At 33.2% G+C, this 22,510-nt stretch overlaps 1 protein-coding gene across 1 annotated transcript; it reads right to left on the bottom strand.

Annotated features, from left to right (window-relative positions):
* Window positions 1-5,045: 5,045 nt before the first annotated feature.
* On the bottom strand, window positions 5,046-15,309 carry LOC129226980 (TD and POZ domain-containing protein 4-like). Its single transcript, XM_054861608.1, has 2 exons — window positions 14,628-15,309; window positions 5,046-5,686 (listed from the first exon to the last, which is right to left on the bottom strand). Exons 1-2 carry the CDS (start codon window positions 15,307-15,309, stop codon window positions 5,046-5,048), a joined length of 1,323 nt encoding a protein of 440 aa, XP_054717583.1.
* Window positions 15,310-22,510: the final 7,201 nt, after the last annotated feature.

Raw genomic sequence — 22,510 nt, 5'->3', positions numbered from 1 at the left:
ACTCACGCAGTTTGCAAGATCAATCAATCGCTAAAAATATCAAATAGAAAAAGTTTTAAATCCCCCCGTTGCATGAAAAGCCATAAAACAATAAAGAAAGAATTTATTTGTTCAAACTCAAGAAAAATGGCAACAGCTAACTTCTTATCAATGAGATCTTTCACGCGAATTAATTGCTGCAGCCGATAATTTTATTCGTATTTATCCAATGGATTGTGACTTAAATTGGAATAAAAAAGGAACTATTGATCGGATTTTTTTCGAACTGGTCTATAAACATTCCCAGTACCAAAAATAACAAACGGTGACAGTTTCAGCCAAATCTGCCGGGTAGTTTTTGAGTTCATGGATTACATACAGACAAACATTCATTTTTATATATATAGATTCTGTTAAATCACTCAAGATTTCTAATGCTCCTTTAGCTACTGTTCCTTTCTCTTTGTCCAGGACATTTTTCCATGACTTGAAATAAATTTCCATGACTCTCAACGAAAATTTCAATTTTCCATGACTTTTCCAGGTCTGAAATTCTGTTATTTTTTTCCCATGACTTTCCAGGATTTCCATGACCCGTACGAACCCTGTTAAGAAAAGTGGATTTTTTTTTAATGGAAGGGGGGGGGGTGCACTTTTTTTAAGTGGAAAATAAAATATTTTTCTAATGAAATATTTTTTATTTGATGATTACAAATATTTTTAATTAAATAAATGAGTAAATGAATACATTATGAACAATTAAACAAATGAATAGATTAATAAATAATGTGAGAAAAATAAGTGTGGATAAAATAGTGAATAAATAAAATGAATGAATGAACGAGTGAATTCTCAAATGAAGAAATGGAAATAAATTAATCAATAAATTAATATGTAAGTGATTTAATTACCAAATAAAATGAACTTCACTTTGTCCCTAGTGCACTAGCATAATTGTGCACAGGGCCGGATTTAGGGGAAGGCAGGCGGGGCTACTGCCCCTGGGCCTCCACAACAAAGGGCCCCCACAGTAAAATTTTTACAAAATTTTACTGTGGGGGGTTTCACGGGTCAAAAATGGGTCAAAACTTTCACGAATAAAAAAAAAACGAAAATATCGGATATATACATATATATCAAAATATTCAAATATATATCAAATTATTGGATATTTTCGAAAATATGATGATCTTTTTGAGCCCTGATTAGGGGCCTCCACACTTCCAAATCCGGCACTGATTGTGCATAACATCCTCATTGCAAAATAAAAATAAGCTTACAGGGCGAGATCCCACTAGGTTTGACCTACCCTCATCCAGTTTCCTAAAATTTTTACCATAGATGAAGAGTAAAAGTTGTAAATAAAACGTGAAAGTGAGAATGTCTACCTCTTTCATGTGAACTAATCAGGGTTGCCAGGGTTGAAAGGTGCCTAAAAATAAGTAATTTACCCTCATTGAGTTTCTGAAAATCATTACAGTAGAAGACCGTTATAACGCACACCTTGGGACCAGAGCTTTAGCGTTATATAGGTCATTTCACAAATTTTGAAACTACTATTCAGAAATATATATATATTAGCACTTCAAAATTAGTTCTATCTGCAATGAGTATTAAAATACTAATTATACAACTAATCATTCACAAGGAAATATGCTGTACAATTAAAATAAAGTGAATTATCCTGCACTTGTGCAAGCTTCATAGTTTGCATAACAGCTGCATTTTCAAGAGCCATCTGATATTTTCTCTTTACTGTGAATATTAATTTTCATTTAAAAGCTTTGAATTAAGCTGTAAAAATGAAAAACTGTTTCAAAATTTAATTTTCCTAACAGTTTTTATGTTAGCAAGGCAAAACAAAGGGATTTTTTAAACTTAAAAACCTATTGTTTACTTCTGAAAAATTGTGCGGTTTATAGAGAATTGCATTATATAGGTCGGCCTTATAAAGGTATTCTACTGTATCATAAATGAAGAGTAAAAGATGGAAATACAACGCTTAAGTAAGGTTGCCTACCTTTTTCGAGTCCCTAATCAGGATTGTCAGGGGATAAAAAGTTTTCAAAGAGGGAGATAATTTACCCCTCATCAAGTTTCTGGAAATTGTTGTCATAAATGAAGAGTAAAAGCTGTAAATAAAACGTTAAAAGTAAGGTTGTCTACTTTTTTATGGTTCCTAAGCAGGATTACCAAAGGCAAAAAAGCGCCCAAAAAATGAGTGTTTACCCTCATGAAGTTTCCAAAAATTATTTTCGTAAATTAAAAGTAAAAGCTGTATCGAAAACGTCTAAGTAAGGTTGCCTACCTGTTGTGTGTGAACTCATCAGGGTTGCCAGGGGCTAAAAGGTGCCCAAAAATGAGTAATTTACTTTCATCGAGTTTCCACATAGGTTTTATAAGAAAATATAGGTAAAAGTCCAATCATAGGGTTATCGTTGTTCGAAGTTTCAATATTGAAACTTTTACTCTTCACTTATGGAAACAATTTTCAGAAACTCGATGGGGGTCCCCTTCTCAATACCTAACTTTCAACGTTTTTTTTTTTTCTTTGCAGCATTTATTTACTTATTATTTTTTTGTTTGACTTTTTTCTTTTTGAAAGATTTTCTAACATATACGAAGCACACATTTGTTTGTTTCTATCTTTTCTTTCATGGAAAGTAAGCTAAAAAGAAGCTAAGTTGGCTATAAAATAGGTTTTTTTTTCCTATCCAACAAAATATTAGCAAATCATGCAAACTTTACTAGGTTGGCAAAATTAAGTTGCGAGATTGGCGATTTCTCACTTATATTAGGAAAAGGTTTATAAAGAACATTAGATAGTCCTGATTTTTCCCCCTTCTTAAAATGAAGTATTTGGTTAATTTGCAGAAAAATACTGACTTTACTGGTTAAATTCTGAAAACACTGACCAGTTTTATCAGGTTTGTTTGATTTAAAAATTTTGCAAAATTATATTTTTAATGTAATTCAAATTTGCTAAATAGCTTTTTTCTTTCTTTTTTTTAATGAATGCAATTTTTCCTATTAGATAAATAAATATACAAGGCAGACCAACTAAGTTTTTCTAAAATGGTATTGAGAAAAACCCAAGTAGTTTGTTGTCGTTAATTATTTATTTTTCTTTCTCATTTTGAAAAAGCTCAACGAGCATATTCCAGCCAAAACTTCATTTTATTACTGAAGATTTATAGAAATAAATCATGTACCATTGAATCAATTTGTAGTGTATATAAATTTTAACTCTGCAGAATATTTAAATGACAAGAGAAAAAAAATAATCAAATCTAAGAGCACTCAGAGTAGGCATAAAATGGCTCTAATCCCCTCTCATTTTTTGGAATCCACGATAAATGATACAGACAAAGCAAGAAAAAAAAGATATTAAATTTTGACAACAGATGAAATCTTTGAAACGTGTGCTCTCATAATAAAATTTAATGCCAAATTTTCACTTTTCAAAGAACTCTCTTGATTCCAATATAACAAAAGAAGTTCCCTGTAAAAATGGTAGAAGAATGAATAAACAGTTTTTATTATTGAAATGTGTTATAAGAATATTTTTATTAGAGTCTAACTCGCTTAAAACAAGTTTTGACTAAACAAGAACTTGGTTTTAGCGAGGAAATCTGAAATACTTGGTTGGTAGAGTGTTAAGTCTATGGGAGCACAACTTGCTTTAAACAAACAAACCCCGCTTAAAGTGAGCAATATTTTTGTAATTCACAAAATTTCAATTGACTTCTAGCTCAGCTTATCTTTTTTTTTTTTGGGGGGGGGGATTTTCCAAAGTCAACCAAGAGTTAGTGACAAATCCTAAATCCTAAGAACAAGCGATGACAGCATTTTTTTAATTTGTGGGGAAAAGAAATAATTAAAAATTACATCTGTGTATTACCAATGGCACAAGAAAGAGATATTCAGACAGTTCAAAACAAATTTACCCACTTCTTTGGTACTGTACAGATTAAAAATATGCGCTCCCTTTGCGCCCCCCCCCCCCTCCTTATAAGTGAGTTTGACTGTATTTGAATTTGTACTGTCAAAAATAAGGAATGCTTAGGATTGGAAAAGACTTCAGAACTTGTTTTTTTAATTAAAGGCTTTTAATTAAAAGGATTTTTTTTTAAACAAAGAAGTTGTATTCCTAAATGCATTAAACCAGGGGAAATAATATCTAATATAAAAAACAATGTTTTTTCTTGAAGCCTATTTGTATAAGTGTTCTTATTAATACTCTAGAAAAAATTATTACATGATCTGTAACTTTTTTTTAAATCTTTAAACAAACTGTTAATCTTTTGATTTTTCAAGTTGTGTAATGTACATCAGACTTGTGATTCATTTATAGATGCTGCAAAATATTTACTATGCTCAAGAATTCTTGGTTTTAATTTTACTTTTATTTATTTATTTATCCTAGAAAGCTATAATTATGAGGAAATTAATTTACAACATTTTATTAGATATTCATAACTAATCATGTTTTAATTCTCACACTTAATTCTTTGATTATTTATTTACATCAAGGTTGGTTTATGTGCAGTATTCTTTTAGTAACTATAGATTTTCAAATAATATTTCCCCCTACAGAAAGCTCTGCTAAAAGGAAATGAAATTACATGATTTTATTCTCAATTACTTATTTAAACATTAAGAAATTACGCACGAATGTGAATATTAAACATTCATGATTAATAAAATCTTCATGACTTCCCTGAAATAATTTTTTTTCCTAACAAAAAGTGTTTAACCAAAAAAAAAGTGATTTTAACCCGAAAAACAGGTTGTTCTTTCAAAAAAAAAAAAACTTTTTTACCAACCCCAAGTTTTAAGCGGTTACTGGAGACTATGATTCCACCTTTCTTCCCATGTTCTTCAATCAGCATGCAATTCAAGTGTACTTAAAGAACATGATTTTAAACACAATCAACTGAAGTAAAATGGTAGTTTATTTAATATTAAGAAATGTTAGAGAAGTGTACAAAAACCAAGACAGTTAAAAGTTTTTAGTAAAATAAACATAGTATTGATTTGTAAACATGAAGTCTTTCTTTAATTAGTCAAGTGTTTAAAATTGCAGATTGAATCAAATTCAGGACTAAACTTGGATTCTCACTTGCAAATTGCTTCCACTCGTCCGTCTTCAAAACCTCCTTCGTGTTTTCCGACAGAAACACTTTCACGGCGTCTATGAGTGTCTGGTCATGATACATGTCAGCGACGGAACTTAATATGCAGATGTTGTCGATAGATAACCCGTTCAGCATGATCGAGCGGCAATGGAGCACCAGTTCTTGTAAGTTGTACCGATGCGCTGCCACATACAAGCTGAGAGCATCTTTGGGATCCAACCAGCGCACTTTGCCGCAGTAAATGTAACGGAGCATGTCCTTGGCAGTGTCGACCTCCATGGGGGCAAGGTAAACTATGTCCTGTCGATTCTCCTGCATGTCGTGTTGGAGCATGGCTGCGAACACTTCCGATCGACTGCTCAACACCAGCTTGTGGGCCAAGAACTTGTGATCACCTACTTGCAGAGTGACGTCGGCAAAGTTCGGGTGGTTGTACAGAGTCTCGAAATCGTTAGCTAATGCTGTGGAAATGCTTTCTTTCATGGGTGACAAATCATTCGATAAAAGTGCACTGGCCACTGTATACAAAGCATTTGAATCAGTGTTTATATTCTGAGGTTCGCTTGTACCTAAAAAAATTAAATATTTTAGTTTAATAACATTCAAATCGTCTTCACATTGTCCAAAAATCAGGAAAACTCATCAAAATCTAATTCAATTTTGTTTCAAATTTCAGTTGAGTTGTGGAGAAGGTATAATTAAACATGAATAAATAAGAAATAGCCAGGGCATCGAACTGAAACTAAATTGAAAAAAGAAAAAACCTTTATTTTCATTGGGACAAAAACCGGGGCTGAACCCTGCTGAACCGGAAAAAAAATTGGTTACCTTGGTTTGATGAATCTGTAGTTATTTCGTCACTGTAACCAACTTATCAATGTATTGGAACACACTTTATTTTAAACTGGACTTCTGCCGTTTTTGCAATTTTACGGAAGAAGCAAAACACTTTCTAACTTGTGATTGTAATTTATCTTAATGAACAGATTTTTGCCAGCTAATAGTGCTCATTGATATACATATTTTATTGTACAAAAACCAATTTTGTGGTCAATATTTTTTGCAAAAAATGAAATTATTTAGGTAACAGATGAATTTGTGTTTGCATTGCTCATATTATCACGAGGTTATGATGGGAATTGCCTTATCTTCATTCTTGTTGCATTACTAAAATAATAATTCCATCTTTGCTGATTGTAAGAGAAGGATGGGGAAAGAAGAAAAAATGCAAGAAAACTTACTTTAGTGCCAGGTACTGTAAATGAAAAACTTGATTTTTATAATAAAATATGGATTTTAGCTAAGGCTTATCTTTGTTCACAAATTGATCATTAAAATTTCTAAATGCTTTTCTCAAGCATTTACCACTCATAATCATGTCCAGGGGAAGGGACCGATTTACACACCTGGGTGCCCCGGGCACTGACAGATATGGTGCCCCCCCCCACACACACACAAAAATATAAGGTAAGTGTTGGATATTATTTTGATAGAAAGAAAACTTTAAAATATCGATTTTATACAAGAAAGTTAATTATTAAGATGTTTTGCAAAGAAATCATTTGATATAAATCTAAAATAATTTTTTGGTTTTCATGTTAGAAAATTTTTTACAGTCGCAGATGGAAGAACTATGATACAAATGGTAAAGGTAAATCATAATGTGCTTTCTGCGCATCAATGATTCTTTGTATATTTTCTCCTTTGTTTTCTTGTAGTAAATTCATCTATAATGTCCTCATAATCAAGTTTTAGATCAAATTTACTTCTATTGATAACAGAGCTAATAAAGATAATTTACCATCAGAAATGTGAGTATGCAAAGGACATTTAATTCTCTTCGATAGCCAAAATGATCGTTCTCCGCAACAATTGGCTAATGTGCTTTCATTTAATAAAAAAAATTGTCAAATGAGAAAAAATTTTTGTTTCCTTTAGTTGGAGGCCCCGAGCACTGGACCATGAAAAAAAAATTTGATGACAGAAATTTGGTGCCCCCTTTCCTTTGGTGCCCCGGGCCACGAATGCTCCGCCGTAAATCAGTACCTGTCCAGGGGTACCCACCTAGGGGGGGGTCATGGCGCAGACTGCGCCATTGAAATTTTTAGGGGGGTGTTTTGCGAAGTATTTTTTCCTTAGTTTGTGTTGATTGAAAATATTGGATATTTATAACAAAATATCTGATATACAGTAGCCGTTGCTTTTATGAATCACGTTTTATGTAAATAGCTTTGATTCCACAAAGCGGCAGATTCGATAATGCGGCAAATTCAATGAAGCTGGATTTTGTTCTGTTTTTGACGGCTTGATTTATTAAAGCGGTTGATTTAATTAACCACTGATTCAATTAACCAGCGTTCACTGTATATCAAAATATCGTATATTTTCGAAAATATCATGATGTTTTTGAACCCTGACTAACAAATAGCATCTATGGTCCTACAAATTCTATAAATCACATGATACAGATTGAACAAATTTTATTCCAGAAAGTCATTTCAGTACTGCTGAGTAATTTTCAGAAAACTGCAACTTTATTTATTTTATTTAATTTTTTTTTTATTGGGTTTCATCAAGATTGCAGAAAAAAAAACTGAGGTACTTTCTTGAAGTTTGTTTAGTTCACAATTATTTGCAGTTTTGAAATTTTTTTGTCACGACAGTTTTCAACATTTTCAAAAATACCTGGGATGATGAGAAAGGTTTACTTTAACTTGTTGTAGGAAATTAAACTGCTTATTACATTTTTTGATGAGATAAAAATGAAAAGTAGAAAAGGTGACCAACGTGCCCCATCTTTCCCTATAGTACTTTCTTTCCCCTCCCCCAATAAAAAATTTTAGCTCAAGAATAGGTTCTATTTAGCCAGATTTAAATTCAACAGGTTTAAGAAACAGGTAGTATAAAATATTTAATGGATACAACAATCACGATTCATTTCTGTAACGACTTCCATATTTCAGGGGTTCCTAAACTTTTCCCATTTTTTTTAATCAAAAAAATCACAAACCTTGATTATTCCACTGTTGTGTTTTCCTACAATGCAGGTGAAAATGATAAAGCATTGAAACCATAACCCCTCCCTTTATGAAATCCTGGACACAGGTCTGATATCAGTTACTGAAGAGATTATCATTAGCAGAAAATCACTTGAATAAACTGTAATGATATTTTAAGCAACTTGGGTTTTGTATGTAAAGTAAATGCAAGATTTTTTACTAAGCACTTTTCATAACTTGGTATGATGGTATGTTTGTCAAGAAAAACCTGAGGCCTGCTTTTGCTTATATCTCAGTAACTTGGGTTACAGACCACTTAGAGACTTTAGGTTCGGGATTTCCCTAAATGATTGGTTAAATCATAATGCACAATGTAATACTAAAAAACTAAATTGTGAAATAAATTAATTTGGTTCAGGATGAAAAACAGTAAATTTCACGTAATTTCCCCATTAAATGATTAAATATAAAACTCATTCTTCCAAAAATTTGTTGCCTTATAACAGTAATATTAATGGTAATTATAATGAAAATTTTGAATGAAGGCTTCTCTGGAACAAGCATGAAATTTATTTACTATCATTGCTCTCATAGGATTTTAATTCTCATGTATGCCAAATCAATAACGGGGCTAAGTAAAGAGACAGATAAGGATCTTTATCATGAGGAATTTGTACAGGGGCCAATACAGGATTTTTTTCTCACTACCTATTTTTGTGAATTTTTTTTTATCAGCATTGTTTTTGTGAACTTTTAGAGGCATCCTAATTTTTGTAAAAGAGAAGTTGAACAAGTGAAATTTTAGTTTGAAAAGTGTAAATGTCATCTAGTATTATTTTTAACAGGTTTCGTTTTTTGGGGAGGGGGGGGGAGCTAAAAACCTAAGAAGTACAAAAAATACCATTGTAATTTCAGCTTAATGGGCTATGTACTGTGTACAATATTGGAAATTATGAGAAAAACGGTTTCTCAAAACATGTTAAAAGATTGCGATAATATTGCATAAATACACCTTGGCAAGAAACAGCTAAAAATTAATTAAAATACCTCAAAAAGGTTGCTATTTAAGCGATTGTTCATATAAACCTGCTTAGAATTTTATTTTATGAATAAATTTTGTTTTAAACAGAGAAAAAATTTTTATATTTTAAAATGCGCATTTTTGTGAAATTTTCGATGTTTTTGTGAAGCTACTGATTTTATTACTTGATTTTTGTGAAAGTACCTATTCCAAAATAAGATTTTTGTGAAGGTACCGAAAAACGGTAGCAAAATCAGCCTGTATTGGGCCCTGTTGTATGTTGTGAAGCATAAATTAGATTGGTAAACCTTTAATATTTAAATGGTTCTTAGCATACAAACAGATTCTAGAGGGGGAACAAGGATTAATTTTTAACTGCTTAAAATTTTATGCACAATATTTTTAGTATGGCACATTTATATGAAAGGATAAAGTGAAGTTTCGTGATGGTAACAACATCATTACTATTTCTGAAATACATTTACATTAAAAAGAATAAAATAAAAGATTTTTTTTAAAAAAATACTAACTACTTTTCATTATGCACTCAAAAGGACAAAATAACTTTTCTTGAGCAAAATGACAATTTAAGTATTCCTGTAGTTTTTAATTGTTTCAAGAAAAGGACACTAAAAACAAAGAAAAGTGCCGCTCAAGTTAGGTAGAGAATCTCTTGTCATTATCTATCTTTCAATCATAAATTTGAGTGTTTAAACATGAATATTATTTTCTGGGAAGGTTTGTTTTAACACAACTTGAGTCGCACTTTTCTTGATTTGTGGCGTCATTTTCTTGAAATAATTAAAAACTGCAGCAATACTTGAACTGTCCATTCTGCTCCAGGAAAATTATTTTGTCCTTTTGTTTCAGGGTTGGGGGAAGTTTTTGACAGATAGATTATGGTTTTATCCAGTCTTAATCTCAGTTTTTACCATCATGTAAAAACCCTTTTTTGACATTGTTTTTGACAATGTTGTCGAAAACCTAAATTTCTGTCCATACCCTTACTAAAATTTATTTTAACTATAAAAGTACTCTGACAAATGATTCTTAGTCTTATAAATTTTAAATTCATACACTACAGTAAGCTTCCGATTATCCGCCAGTCAATCAACAATCAGGAACATGTATTTTCGCAGCAAAAAGCAAATACCAATGGCTTTTTTTTCATCGAAAAATTATAAATTTAAACTAGTTGTTGATTAAAAATTAGTTCATTTATGCACAGAGAATAGTTTGTTCACAGGAAAAGTTAATTACAAAAGAGGAAAAAAATATCATCTAAAATAATAATTAACCATGTGCTGATCAACTTGGTTATTCTTTTACTTAAAAGGAGGGGAAAAACTGCACAAATTCTGACACAGAAGAATTTTTAGATTCATGAAATTACTTGTCATTAATTGTTTTAAGTTATTAAAAAGTTCTAACTATTTTGAAAATTGAATTTAACAATTTTAATATTTGCAACTTTTACAACAATTAAAATTTTAAAAAATGTTCTTATTAAGCTTATTAATTTAATTTTTGATTAACTTGATAGTTTTTCAGCATCGAGAAAAATGTATGTTCTTATAAAAAAATACAAATAGTCAATGCATTTGTCAAAATGTTAGTACTTGAAATTTTAACAAGTTTTTGTCACAAACAGAATTTGGACGTCAAAAACCCAACCCCGTTTTGAGTGCAATAAGAAAATAATTATTACAGTGAAGCACCGTTTATACGTTTCTGAAGGGACTGTATGAAAAAAGCGTACAAATGAAAAAAACGTATAGCAGGATCAGGGTTGGTTTTCTGCCGGCAGAAACTAGTTTTTGCCATGCCATTGGCAGAAACTGGTTGTAACCGGTAAAAACCGGCAGAAACTGGCAAAACTAAAAAGTGTCTTTAATAACTCAAGCATTTACTGAATGATATTCGTTTACATAAACTAAAAAAATTAACTTCATTTCATCATTTAAAAAAATAAAAAACTATGCTAGTGCCCTTGATTTAGTTCAAAAAGGGAACTTTTCTATTGCAGATGCTTGTAATATTTGGATTAATCTAACGTTTAGGACAAAAAACACAGGGATGCTTAGGAAAGAGGAGTGACATACAGAATTAAAACAGGAATCACTGATTGTAATTTGCTTCCTTATATGCTTCATCTCTATTGCTTGTGATTGAAATTATCATGTGCTTCCAGAAGAAAGTGCCAGAACTTAACTTGCCAATATTAACATAGATTTTGTACCTAATGTCACAGCTTTGCAAAACAAATTGGCCCCGTTTCTCAAGACTTATTTTCCCCAGTTAAATTTTTACCACTACTCCAGTTACTACATAGTGGACCAATTTTAAAAAACATACAATAGATGAAAGTTTCGCAAATATTGCTTGTGTCTTGATGCATTGAATTCTAGCTCTTCTGTTGCAAAAATAGTCTAAAGCTTTTCGTTTGTGCGTATTAAATTGAGAAACTATTTAGATTTTTGAAACCACCTTTTCTTAGAGGCAACTGCAGGGTCCAAACAATAACATTTGATTTTGAATTGTGATAATATTGTAATTAAATTGTGGTTAGGTTAACAATTAATTATTTTTCCATGCATTTTCTATTATGTTAATAATTGTCATTTTATGAGTTTTTGCCAGTTTCTGCCAGTTCTTGCCAAAAATAATTAATTGTTAAACTAACCACAATTTAATTACAATATTATCACAATTCAAAATCAAATGTTACAGTGTTTGGACCCTGCAGTTGCCTCTAAGAAAAGGTGGTTTCAAAAATCTAAATAGTTTCTCAATTTAATACGCACAAACAAGAAGTTTTAGACTATTTTTGCAACAGAAGAGCTAGAAGGCAATGCATCAAGACACAAGCAATATTTGCGAAACTTTCATCTATTGTATATTTTTTAAAATTGGTCCACTATGTAGTAACTGGAGTAGTGGTAAAAATTTGACTGGGGAAAATAAGTCTTGAGAAATGGGGCCAATTGTTTTGCAAAGCTGTGACATTAGGTACAAAATCTATGTTAATATTGGCAAGTTAAGTTCTGGCACTTTCTTCTGGAAGCACATGATAATTTCAATCACAAGCAATAGAGATGAAGCATATAAGGAAGCAAATTACAATCAGTGATTCCTGTTTTAATTCTGTATGTCACTCCTCTTTCCTTAGCATCCCTGTGTTTTTTGTCCTAAACGTTAGATTAATCCAAATATTACAAGCATCTGCAATAGAAAAGTTCCCTTTTTGAACTAAATCAAGGGCACTAGCATAGTTTTTTTTTTTAAATGATGAAATGAAGTTAATTTTTTTAGTTTACTTAAACGAATATCATTCAGTAAATGCTTGAGTTATTAAAGACACTTTTTAGTTTTTGCCAGTTTCTGCCGGTTTTTACCGGTTACAACCAGTTTCTGCCACTGGCATGGCAAAAACTAGTTTCTGCCGGCAGAAAACCAACCCTGATCCTGCTATACGTTTTTTTCATTTGTACACTTTTTCATACAGTCCCTTCAGAAACGTATAAACGGTGCTTCACTGTAATAATTATTTTCTTATTGCACTCAAAACGGGGTTGGGTTTTTGACGTCCAAATTCAATCAGTTTCTGCCACTGGCATGGCAAAAACTAGTTTCGGAACAAATCTGATATACCTCCCTCTTGGCGACTTTTTCCTGTTGGCGCCAAAAAAGCGTCGCCAAGAAAACTATGTATGACGTCATATGTCATACATCGTTCTTAGCGATGCTTTTTTAGCGCCAACAGGAAAAATTCAAATTATGTCATTAATTATTTAATAAAATTAATGCATTAATTTTTTTCCGTTGTTTCTCCGGGATACGAGCCCTCGGTCTCATAGTACTTTCGTAATGAGACCTCGGCTCGCCGGCCCTGCCTCAGTCTCATTACGAAAGTACTATGAGACCTCGGGCTCGCCAGGACCTCGCTGCCGCTCGGTCCGTTATCCCTCCGACTTTTAATATACATCACAGTCGGATATAAGTCACAGATCTCCTCCGTTCAGTATACAATAAAGTCACAGATTTTATGTGAAATTAACACCATTTTTGTGCTACAAAAATGCCAACCAGACCAAAATACGAACTACCAGAAACACACTAAAAACACAATAATTCAAAATATGTTCACTTACCTTTTTTACTTTTCTTTTACTTCCTCACGTGAGGCAGTGCACATATGTTCCGCTCTTAGGGAAATTATCCCATTTTTTATTATCATTACTTTACAAAAATATTTAAATATAAAATATATATATAAAAAATCTATTTAGGACTCCGGTACGTCCAAACGTTGGACGACCTGACGAAAAAGAAAAAGAAGATTCATTCAAAAATTTCAATTGATACATTTGGACAACATCACAAACCGAACTCATAATTAAAATAGAAAATTCAACTAAATTAACATTAAAAAACAACAAGAAAAAGAATACTCTAAAATAAAGTTTGAATTGAAACTTTATTTTAGAGTATTCAACTTAAAATCTCCCTAAGAGCGGAACATATGAGCACCTACCTCCTACCATACACACACGTGCAAAAAGAGACTTTGAGAAACTACTTTCCAGCGTTCAAGTTGCAAAACCAGGGTTGCCAAGTTATCGCCTTATTGGCGATTTTCGTATCGAGCGAAAAATTAAAATCTCGCCAAGAGGGGGGCATATCAGAGGAGAGCCCTAGTTTCTGCCGGCAGAAAGCCAACCCTGGTTAGTCTTCTAACCTACAACTTTTATGACTTAACTATAACAGTCAATTTGGAAATCACATCTTTATAAAAAAAAAAAAATGCACAAAAGCACATTAAAATCACCCTTGTGACGAACGTTAGTGGTCGATCAAAGTATTTTAAGTTACTGTCATAGAGGAAGATTATGTAGTCTTGAACTTTAAAAGAAGGAGTTTTGAAGGAGTTAAAACCAAAATGAAGGAGTTTGAAGGGCCCTTTAAAAAAATTTCCTAAGTGAAGGAGTATTGGAGGAGTTTGGAAGGAGCGTACGAACCCTGATTTTAATTGTAGGGGGGAATTACGCTTCACTCACTATAGGGCAGAATTAGGGTAGCGTGGTTGCTTGGAGCGTTAAGCGATGAACTATGCAGTTGAAGAATCATTTTGAGTTTTAAAGCTACTGTTAATATTTTTATGTTTTGCCAAATAGTTTTAAATTTCAAAGAGACTTTAATAGGTCTTTTGAAAAGGTGTGTACGCATTTTAGTTGAAGAAAAATGATCATTTCACATCAAAAGGTGATGGGGGGGGGGCCTGGATTTTTTTTTTGTTCATCGAACTTCCTTTAACTTCTTAGCACGGGCATCGTCGTGCGGGTACTGCTAGTTAAATGATGAAGGACAAAAACACTTCACCTGTAAGATGCTTTGCTGTTCCCATAGAAGACATCGAGGAGTTATTTTCTTGAGGAACTGTAATATCGCAATTTACTGTCAGCACATTTCCAGGCAAATATCCATTAATACTTCGCAGCACCTCATCTCTGCTTAGTACATTTCTATATCCCCAACATAGATTGTCATCGTTGTCTATTTTAAATCTCCGTCTTCTGGCGAAACACTTTAACTTTCCTTCTTTACGCCGAATGCTCACGCCGAATTTCATACTATCCAAGTGATTTTGCACAGTGGAATTAGTTTTTTCCAAATATATTCCAATATATCCGACGTTATTATGAAGTCTTGATCCATTCGGATGGAGACGCAACTGCCAAGTAGAATCTGAGAAATAGAACTCACGACTCTTTATTTCATCATTTGCTTTCTGTGCTCTGCGCCGATAATTGGCTATTTTCCATGTTACGGTAGCACATTCCACAGTTCCTCCTCCGACAAACTTAGTTGAATGTTTCACATGTAGTGAATCATAGGATGAATCTCGTTTAAGTTTCTCAGCTTTAGCTTTCTTTTGCCTACGTCTTATAGTTCTAAGTTGCTTAGATAAAGCTTTCCTTGCTTCAATTTCCTTAACTAAAGCTTTCTCAGCTTCAATTTTCTCAGCTAAAGCTTTCCTAGCTTCAAGTTTATCTTCAACTTTCAAAAATTGAACTTCCTCCTCTTCAATTTTCTCGGTTTTAATTTTCTTATCTTCAACTTCCAAAAATTGAACTTCCTCCTCTTCAATTTTTTCAGCTTTGACGCTATTCATGTTGCATTCGAAACGAAACAAAGAGTACAATGCTGAAAATCTCGGCAGACTTTTAAAACCAGCGGGAAGCTGTCTTTCATTTCATTTCATTTCATTTAACTTGGAATTACGGCTTTGCCTCCAACAATCTATACACCCCACTAAAAGGGTAAGTTCGGAAACTCGCCGCGGTCGCACCGGTGCCACCGCAAGCGTTCGGAAACGCAATGGGGTCTATTCACGATTTGGGTTCGAGCTTAGGCAAAACCACGTGATCCGTGAGTTTACATTTTGAATATTAATGCTAAGTACTGGAAAAGTTCGCCTTTAAAATTCAGGATTAAAATTATGTTTTTGTTGTTTTCATGCTATATTTGTAGTTTGGGAGAAAGATTACATTGTGCTGCGCTTCTGTATGGCACTCGAATGTGGGGATAGTGAATCAAGATCATGTTGTAGCGTAAAATGTAGACGCTTCCATACCTGTCATTTGCTCGATCCATAGTCTTAAGAAAAAGCGTGTAAAAAGTCAATCGGATTCGTCTTAAGTATTCTGTGGTCTTTTATTTAGTTCTCATTATTGATTTTAGTGAATGTGCACTATAGGCGTCAGAATCAAAGAATGTTTTTAAAAGAAAAACTGTTTACAAGCCTTTTTTGTTGTCATTCCTGCATCGTTCTTTTGACGTCAGTATAATACGCTACTGCATCAAACGAACTTTATTATGGAAACATCGATAACAAAATGGGCAGCAAAAGAGAAGTGCTAGTATACTTTAAATCTACCATACTCTATTGCTGACTTTTTTGTTCCATATGCTACATTTTTTTGGTTTTTGACAGGTAGGTAAGAATAGTTCTTGTTCTATGTTATTTCAATTATGGTGTTTTGATGTTCAAATGTTTACATTGGTTTCATTTGCTTGCGTAATGTAACAATCAGGATGTATTGATATTGTTTGTTGTTATGGTAAAAAACTCCATTAACAATTGAAGTTACTTGATTTTTTTTTTTTTTTTTTTTTGCATGTTTTGCTGTTTCAAGTTGATGGATTTCATTGAATTCAGAAACAATAATTTATACATTTACATTGCAGTAAAACCTCAACCAAGTGGTTGATAAAATTTAAAACTGAATTTAAATTCTCTTTAAAAATTTCTGCAAAAAACCATTGTATTTCTCCAGAGTCTTGATTGTCATATCAAAACCAACAGCAAAAACGTCATTGAGTTACAGTATAATGTGACCAGACGTCCCGCTTTTGGCGGGACAATCTCGCTTTTTCTCTTACTGTCCTGCTGCGGGAATGTCCCGCCAAAGTGTCCCGCTTTGTCGAAAAAGTCCCGCTTTTTTTGTTTAAATTCCGTCACACAAGAAATATAACATACAATCTAGATTTTTAAATGCTTTTTCGATTTTTTGCTGTCAGTAAACGTAAGAACGCCATGTAAAATGTTATTCTTCAATGTTTAATACGCTGAACTACCTCCACCATGATTTGGATTGAAGAGGATTTTATTGGATTTTATTTTCAACTTGAGTTCTTCATTGGTACATTTGAGTTATTTCTTGGCATTTTTCTGTTACATAAAATATTAAGCCTGTGGAAAAAAAACTACTCTACCCCCCCCCACCCCGTCATGTGTCCTGATTTTTAGCTTGAAAAATCTGGTCACATTAGTAGAGTACCACAATGATACCAGCATGTGTTTTTTAATTACATTTGTTCTTTTTTCAACATTAATTGGCAAAATTAGCGAACAACATTTGTTACTGGCCCAGAGGCCATATCAGGGCAAGGAGGGAGTTCCCGACTAGTCCCCTAGTCGAGAACTACGGGCCCAGCTTGGAATCTGGGATGTATAAATGTTACAAGTTTTATGAGAAGAGGGAGACCTGGCAAACAAACTGACAAGGGGCCCGCATCGACTCTATGCGGCAATGCGCACGCCAAAATAGGGTCGACTCAGAATTGAATTGGGTCCGCTTTGCGGCTCCTTCACAAAAATCTGCATTGTAAAAGCAGCCGTTTCACAAAATTCCACACCGTGAAAGCGGCTCATTCACAAAAATTTGCATCATGAAATAAAACTCAAGTTTAGGTTGCCCCCACGGCCGCACCGTCCCTATGTGCAAGGTCGTGCGATGCACGACGGCGCCAGAATCAAAAAGGCGCCGAGCTTTACGAATCAAAAATAATGCTCCAAATGGGGGATAAAATAAATAAATAAATAAATAATTGAACTTCTCATTACATGTGATGGTGGCGGTGGAATTGTTGTGAATAAACCTGCTAACTCAAAGGCGCAATCTTTTACACTGAAAACACGTGATTCTAATTACATTGGCGTTTTTCTTCCTAATGTGGAGCCGTTAATGCTCTTTCGGCATGCCATGGAGCATACAAGGCGCAAGAAATTAGCTATTTCCTCTTTTGGTTCTTGCAAAGAATTATAATTTATGCAATATGTCTTTTTGTGACTTTTATAACTATTGTTCGTGGTAATTCGGCTGCCTTATTTTATCATGCATAAAAAATAAAGAGAAAAAAATTTAGGCACATTTGCATAGTAACTTTTGCGTACATTGTGTATAATAAATTAGGTTAACATTTTAGTGCTAAAAATGTCAGGGGTGTCCCCCCCCCCTCAAGGCAAAGGGCGCAACCCCTCCATATCGCGGAGACCCCCCGAAAAGCAAGACCCTCAAAATGAGAACAATACCCCGCAAAATAACCCCCCTAAAAATTTCAATGCCAGTTCGCGCCATGACCCAGGTGGGCACCCCTGGAAAAGAAACTTTACTCGATTCTGTCCCCGCCCCCTCCCTGTTTGCGTATTAAATTAAAAAACTTTGGCCAATGCATTTGCTTTAGACATTAAATTCAAAGCCTTTTTAACGATTCCGTATTGGAGAATTGTTGGTTTCACCAAAAAGGATTTCTTCAATTTAGAAAAATAATCAGTACAGTGTTGTCACATTTTGACCGGCATAAAAGTTTGATTAAGTATCCGTCAATCAGCGATTAGAGACATTTAGACTGGCGTTAACGTTGATACTTAAGGGGTCTAATGACCCTTAACCTTCGAAATTGTCGATTTTCTGGAAAAAATATATGTTATTCATAGTCTGATTCTGAACACTTTGATACCTTATTTATTACCATACGCAAAAAACTTTTCAAGTTATCGTAAAAATGCGTAAACTTTCCCCATAGAGATTTATGTTAACAGCAGCTGTTTAAGCCTCTTTTTCTCAGGTGCCGGTTTCTTCAGTTTTCTGGTTTTGCGCGCATGATATCTCAGAAAGTTTGTTATATATTTCCGCGAAACTTTTCATGCATGTTTGTCTGGTATATTTTTATGACCTGAACCTAAATTTTAACTAAATATAAAAGTTAATATTTAAAAAATATATATTTTTTTTGCCCAAAGTTTTGGAAATGTTCGATATTAACTTATAAAATTTCAAAAAAATAAATAAATTTAAAAAAAATTAACAAATTTAGGTTCAGGTCATAAATATAAACCAGATAAACATACATTAAAAGTTTTTCGGAAATATATAAGAAACTTTTTGAGATATCATGCGCGCAAAATGAGAAAACCGAAGAAACTGGCACCTGAGAAAAAGAGGCTTAAATAACTGCTGTTAACATAAATCTCTATGGGGAAAGTTTACGCTTTTTTACGATAACTTGAAAAGTTTTTGGCTTATGGTAATAAATAAGGTATCAAATTGTTCAGAATTAAACTATGCATAACATATATTTTTTTCAGAAAATCTAAAATTTTGAAGGTTAAGGGTCCTTAGACCCCTTAATATATATATATATATATATATATATATATATATATATATATATATATATATATATATATATATCATTATCACATCAGAGGAGCTACTGAACTCCAAATAACTTCGAGACATGTAGTAAAAACGTACGCTGAAAATCCAAAATTAAATATTTACATTTTGTGTTTTTAAGAAATTAAAAATGCAAGCGTATTTTGTTTTATATCATATTTGTCTGCAGAACCTCGCTCTTAGTGTTAACTATATTTTCCCCAAACGCCACTGCATTAAGGCGCTCAAAAGACATTTGCACGACGGCGCCGATCAGGCTTAGCGCGGGCCTGGTCTCCCCTTGCCATGTGGCGATCCAGTGTGACAAAGTGCCGACCCCCAAAAAACGGTTTTTGTGATTCTATCACTTGGACATTAACAATTGCCTTCTTGTACTTCATATTGTGTAATTAAAAGGTTGCACAAGCATCATTTTGCCATGCCTATATATAACCTGGCAGTTCACAATAATTTCATTTTCAAAAATTAAGAAAATTTAGAAAAATATTTTGTTTTTAAACAAAATGGGGATCCAAAAAATAAAATTTGGATCGACCCCTGAAAAATTTTCTGAAAATTTAATAAGTTATCAAAATTATTGTCTAAGTAATCTTATTGAGCGGTAACTAGCATATCTGTATACAGGCATACTTCATGTCACACGGAGTTTCTACAACACGGTTTCGATATTACACGGTACGAAGTTTTCATTTAATACCCCACGGTTTTAATATAACATGAATTTCAAGAAATAGAATTTCATTTTTGTTTAGTACCAATTATTCTAAACCCACGTATAACAGAAACTTTTAAATACTTTATTTTCTCACTGGTGTTCAAAAAAAAAAAAAAAAAAAAAAAAAAAACATAATAATTCTTTTGTTTCCAATTCGGAACTCCAGCGCTCGAATACGCTACCTTGCGGTGATTTACAAAACTGCAGATGAAACTAAAACATTGCCACGTTGAGTTTCACGTGTGTCTGTTGACGTAAACACAGGCAGTTTGTTCTGAGTATTTATTAACGCAATCGATGAGTCTTAGTTTGCTTTCAGCTACAGAAATTAATTCGTCCCTTAGTAGTATTCTCGAGCTTCTCAAAATAATGTTAGTTTTCCTTATTTCCTTCTACAATATGAGTTGATTGAAAATGGTGAAAGCGAAAACTGGATTAACAAACTTGGATAACGTTATACAAGGCAAAAATTTTTATTGTTTTGTATGAATTTGTAAGAATATGAGTATTTTTTAATCTTAAATTAATTTAACTAACCATCTTTTACAGCAGCATTTAGTTGGAATGGACGGTATGCAAAATATTTTCTTGAATATATTATCGTAGAACAAAATGAAAAATGTTTCACCGAGAAAGAATTTACGTAATTCCTTTTATTCTCAGCTGAAAGGTTTCGCCAAATTTGTTTAGGGTTATAGTTTTAGTATTGTGCGAGCAAAGTAGCCTTGGCGAGATTTCGCGTTTTTAGTTAAACCATTTTTAATTTTTATCATGAGTGGAATAAAATGGTAGTAAGATTACAGAATTCGATAAGTAAAAAGAAATAATGGTCAATCAACTGAAAAGAAAACTACCACCATATATCCGTAAGAATTCTGTAGATGATTTGCATAACTTGACATAATTAAATCGTAACTCAGAAATTAGAAAAATCGAAACAGAAAAATTTTAAATTAACCGATTCGGGAATTCGAGAGAAATAACTCAGCAACAAGTGCAAAACAATAAGCGCTAGCCAAGCAAGGCAAAGAAGTATCATCTTCTTTCGATAATAATGTGTAATGTCATATTGAATTTTCTAGCATTAATTGTTGTTCTTGTCAGGCCACAATTATTATTTAGTTTTATCAAGAATTGATAAATATCGAATTCAACATCGTGGAAATAGCTGCTTAGAACTACGAACTACGTAGTTTGCATTAATCTTTGACGTTTAGTAATGCTTCTTGAATTCTCATTTCTTTCTACGTGGGCCAGAATATCCACAAGACTTTGAAAATTAATTTAAAAAGAATAAAGCGAAAAATATCATACATACGAACAAAAATCACAACACTTTTAGCATTTTCTTCGTTACCACATGCGTTTGTTTTAGTTTTTAAGTCGGCCATTAGACAGTGACTGCAGTGCCCCCTATAGTTCGTTGGAGTTGCGAATTCAATGTAAGAAAATAACATTTAGGAATAAACATAAGATAAATTTTGCAAACGATAAATAAAAAATGTAGTGTAAGTATGATGAACAGTACAAAGAAATAAATAGAATAATTTTATTTTTTCTTTTATTTGGTCGTCGCTGCTCAGACAAACTTTATTGCTATAGAAAAGCTCCTATTTTTTTCCCTGATAAAATGCATTTTTTCTTAGAAAAGACAGTTGATAAAGTTTTTCTTGAGCTGTTATATGTTCTAGTCGCCAGTTTTCATTTATATGTCCTATTTAGTTAAAATTTTATCTATTATGAAATCTTTACCTTAAGACTTGGTTTCAACATAACACGGTACACATTTCTTGATTCACATTATTTCAAAGCAGGCGCGGATCCAAAGGGGGGGCAATGGGGGCAATTGCCCCTCCCTGGGAAAATCAGGGGCGCCAGTAGGAAGGGGGCGCCGAAAGCGTCCCTGGACGAATATTTAAATACCAAAAAGAAAGAACGAAAGATAGTTGGAATTTATTAGTCTCATTCACCAGTTCTCAGCCTGTGTGAAGTGCGGCGCTTCCGTGCCCCTCTTGTGGGGGCAATATCCGCAAGTTATGAGCTTTCTTTCTGAATTTGGTAGGAAAATTTTGGAATTGGGTACTAAAGAAAGACATTTGGAAAATTTATTTGGTTCATTCACTACTTCTCAATGTGTGGGGAGTAGGGCACGTCCCTTGGGGGCGCAATATCCGCAACTTATGAATTTTCCTTCTAAACAAAGCGGGGGGGGGGGAGTTTTGGAATTAGGGACAAAAGAAAGAAATGTACTTAGAAAATTTATTTTTCTCATTTACGATTCTAAACCAATATTAAGTAGGGCGCTTCCACGCCCCTCTTAGGGGCGCAATATTCGCAACTTAAAACATTTCCCTCCAAATTTAGGGGGAAAATTTTGAAATTGGGTATAGAAGTAGACATTTATAAAAGTTATTTGGTTCATTCATCAGTTCTCAATCAGTGGGAAGTAGGGCGCGTTCCCCTAGGAGGCGCAATATCCGTAACTAATGAGTTTTCCTTTGAAATTTAGAGAGGAAGTTTTGGAATTAGGTACAAAAGAAAGAAATATATTTGGAAAATTTATTTGTCTCATTCACCGGTTCTCAACCTGTGGGAAGCGAGCTCTAGGGGGCGCACTATTCGCAACTTTTAAATTT

The sequence above is a fragment of the Uloborus diversus genome, chromosome 7 (assembly GCF_026930045.1).
Source record: "Uloborus diversus isolate 005 chromosome 7, Udiv.v.3.1, whole genome shotgun sequence".
Lineage (NCBI taxonomy): Eukaryota > Metazoa > Arthropoda > Arachnida > Araneae > Uloboridae > Uloborus > Uloborus diversus.
This window is presented reverse-complemented; position numbering and strand designations above follow the sequence as displayed.

Excerpts from the sequence above, each read along its gene's own strand:
- LOC129226980 (XM_054861608.1), bottom strand. The coding sequence starts at position 15,309 with ATGAATAGCGTCAAAGCTGAAAAAATTGAAGAGGAGGAAGTTCAATTT. Across the intron at positions 5,687-14,627 it reads CAGAGATGAGGTGCTGCGAA|GTACAAGCGAACCTCAGAAT; the intron begins GTATTAATGGAT and ends TAATTTTTTTAG.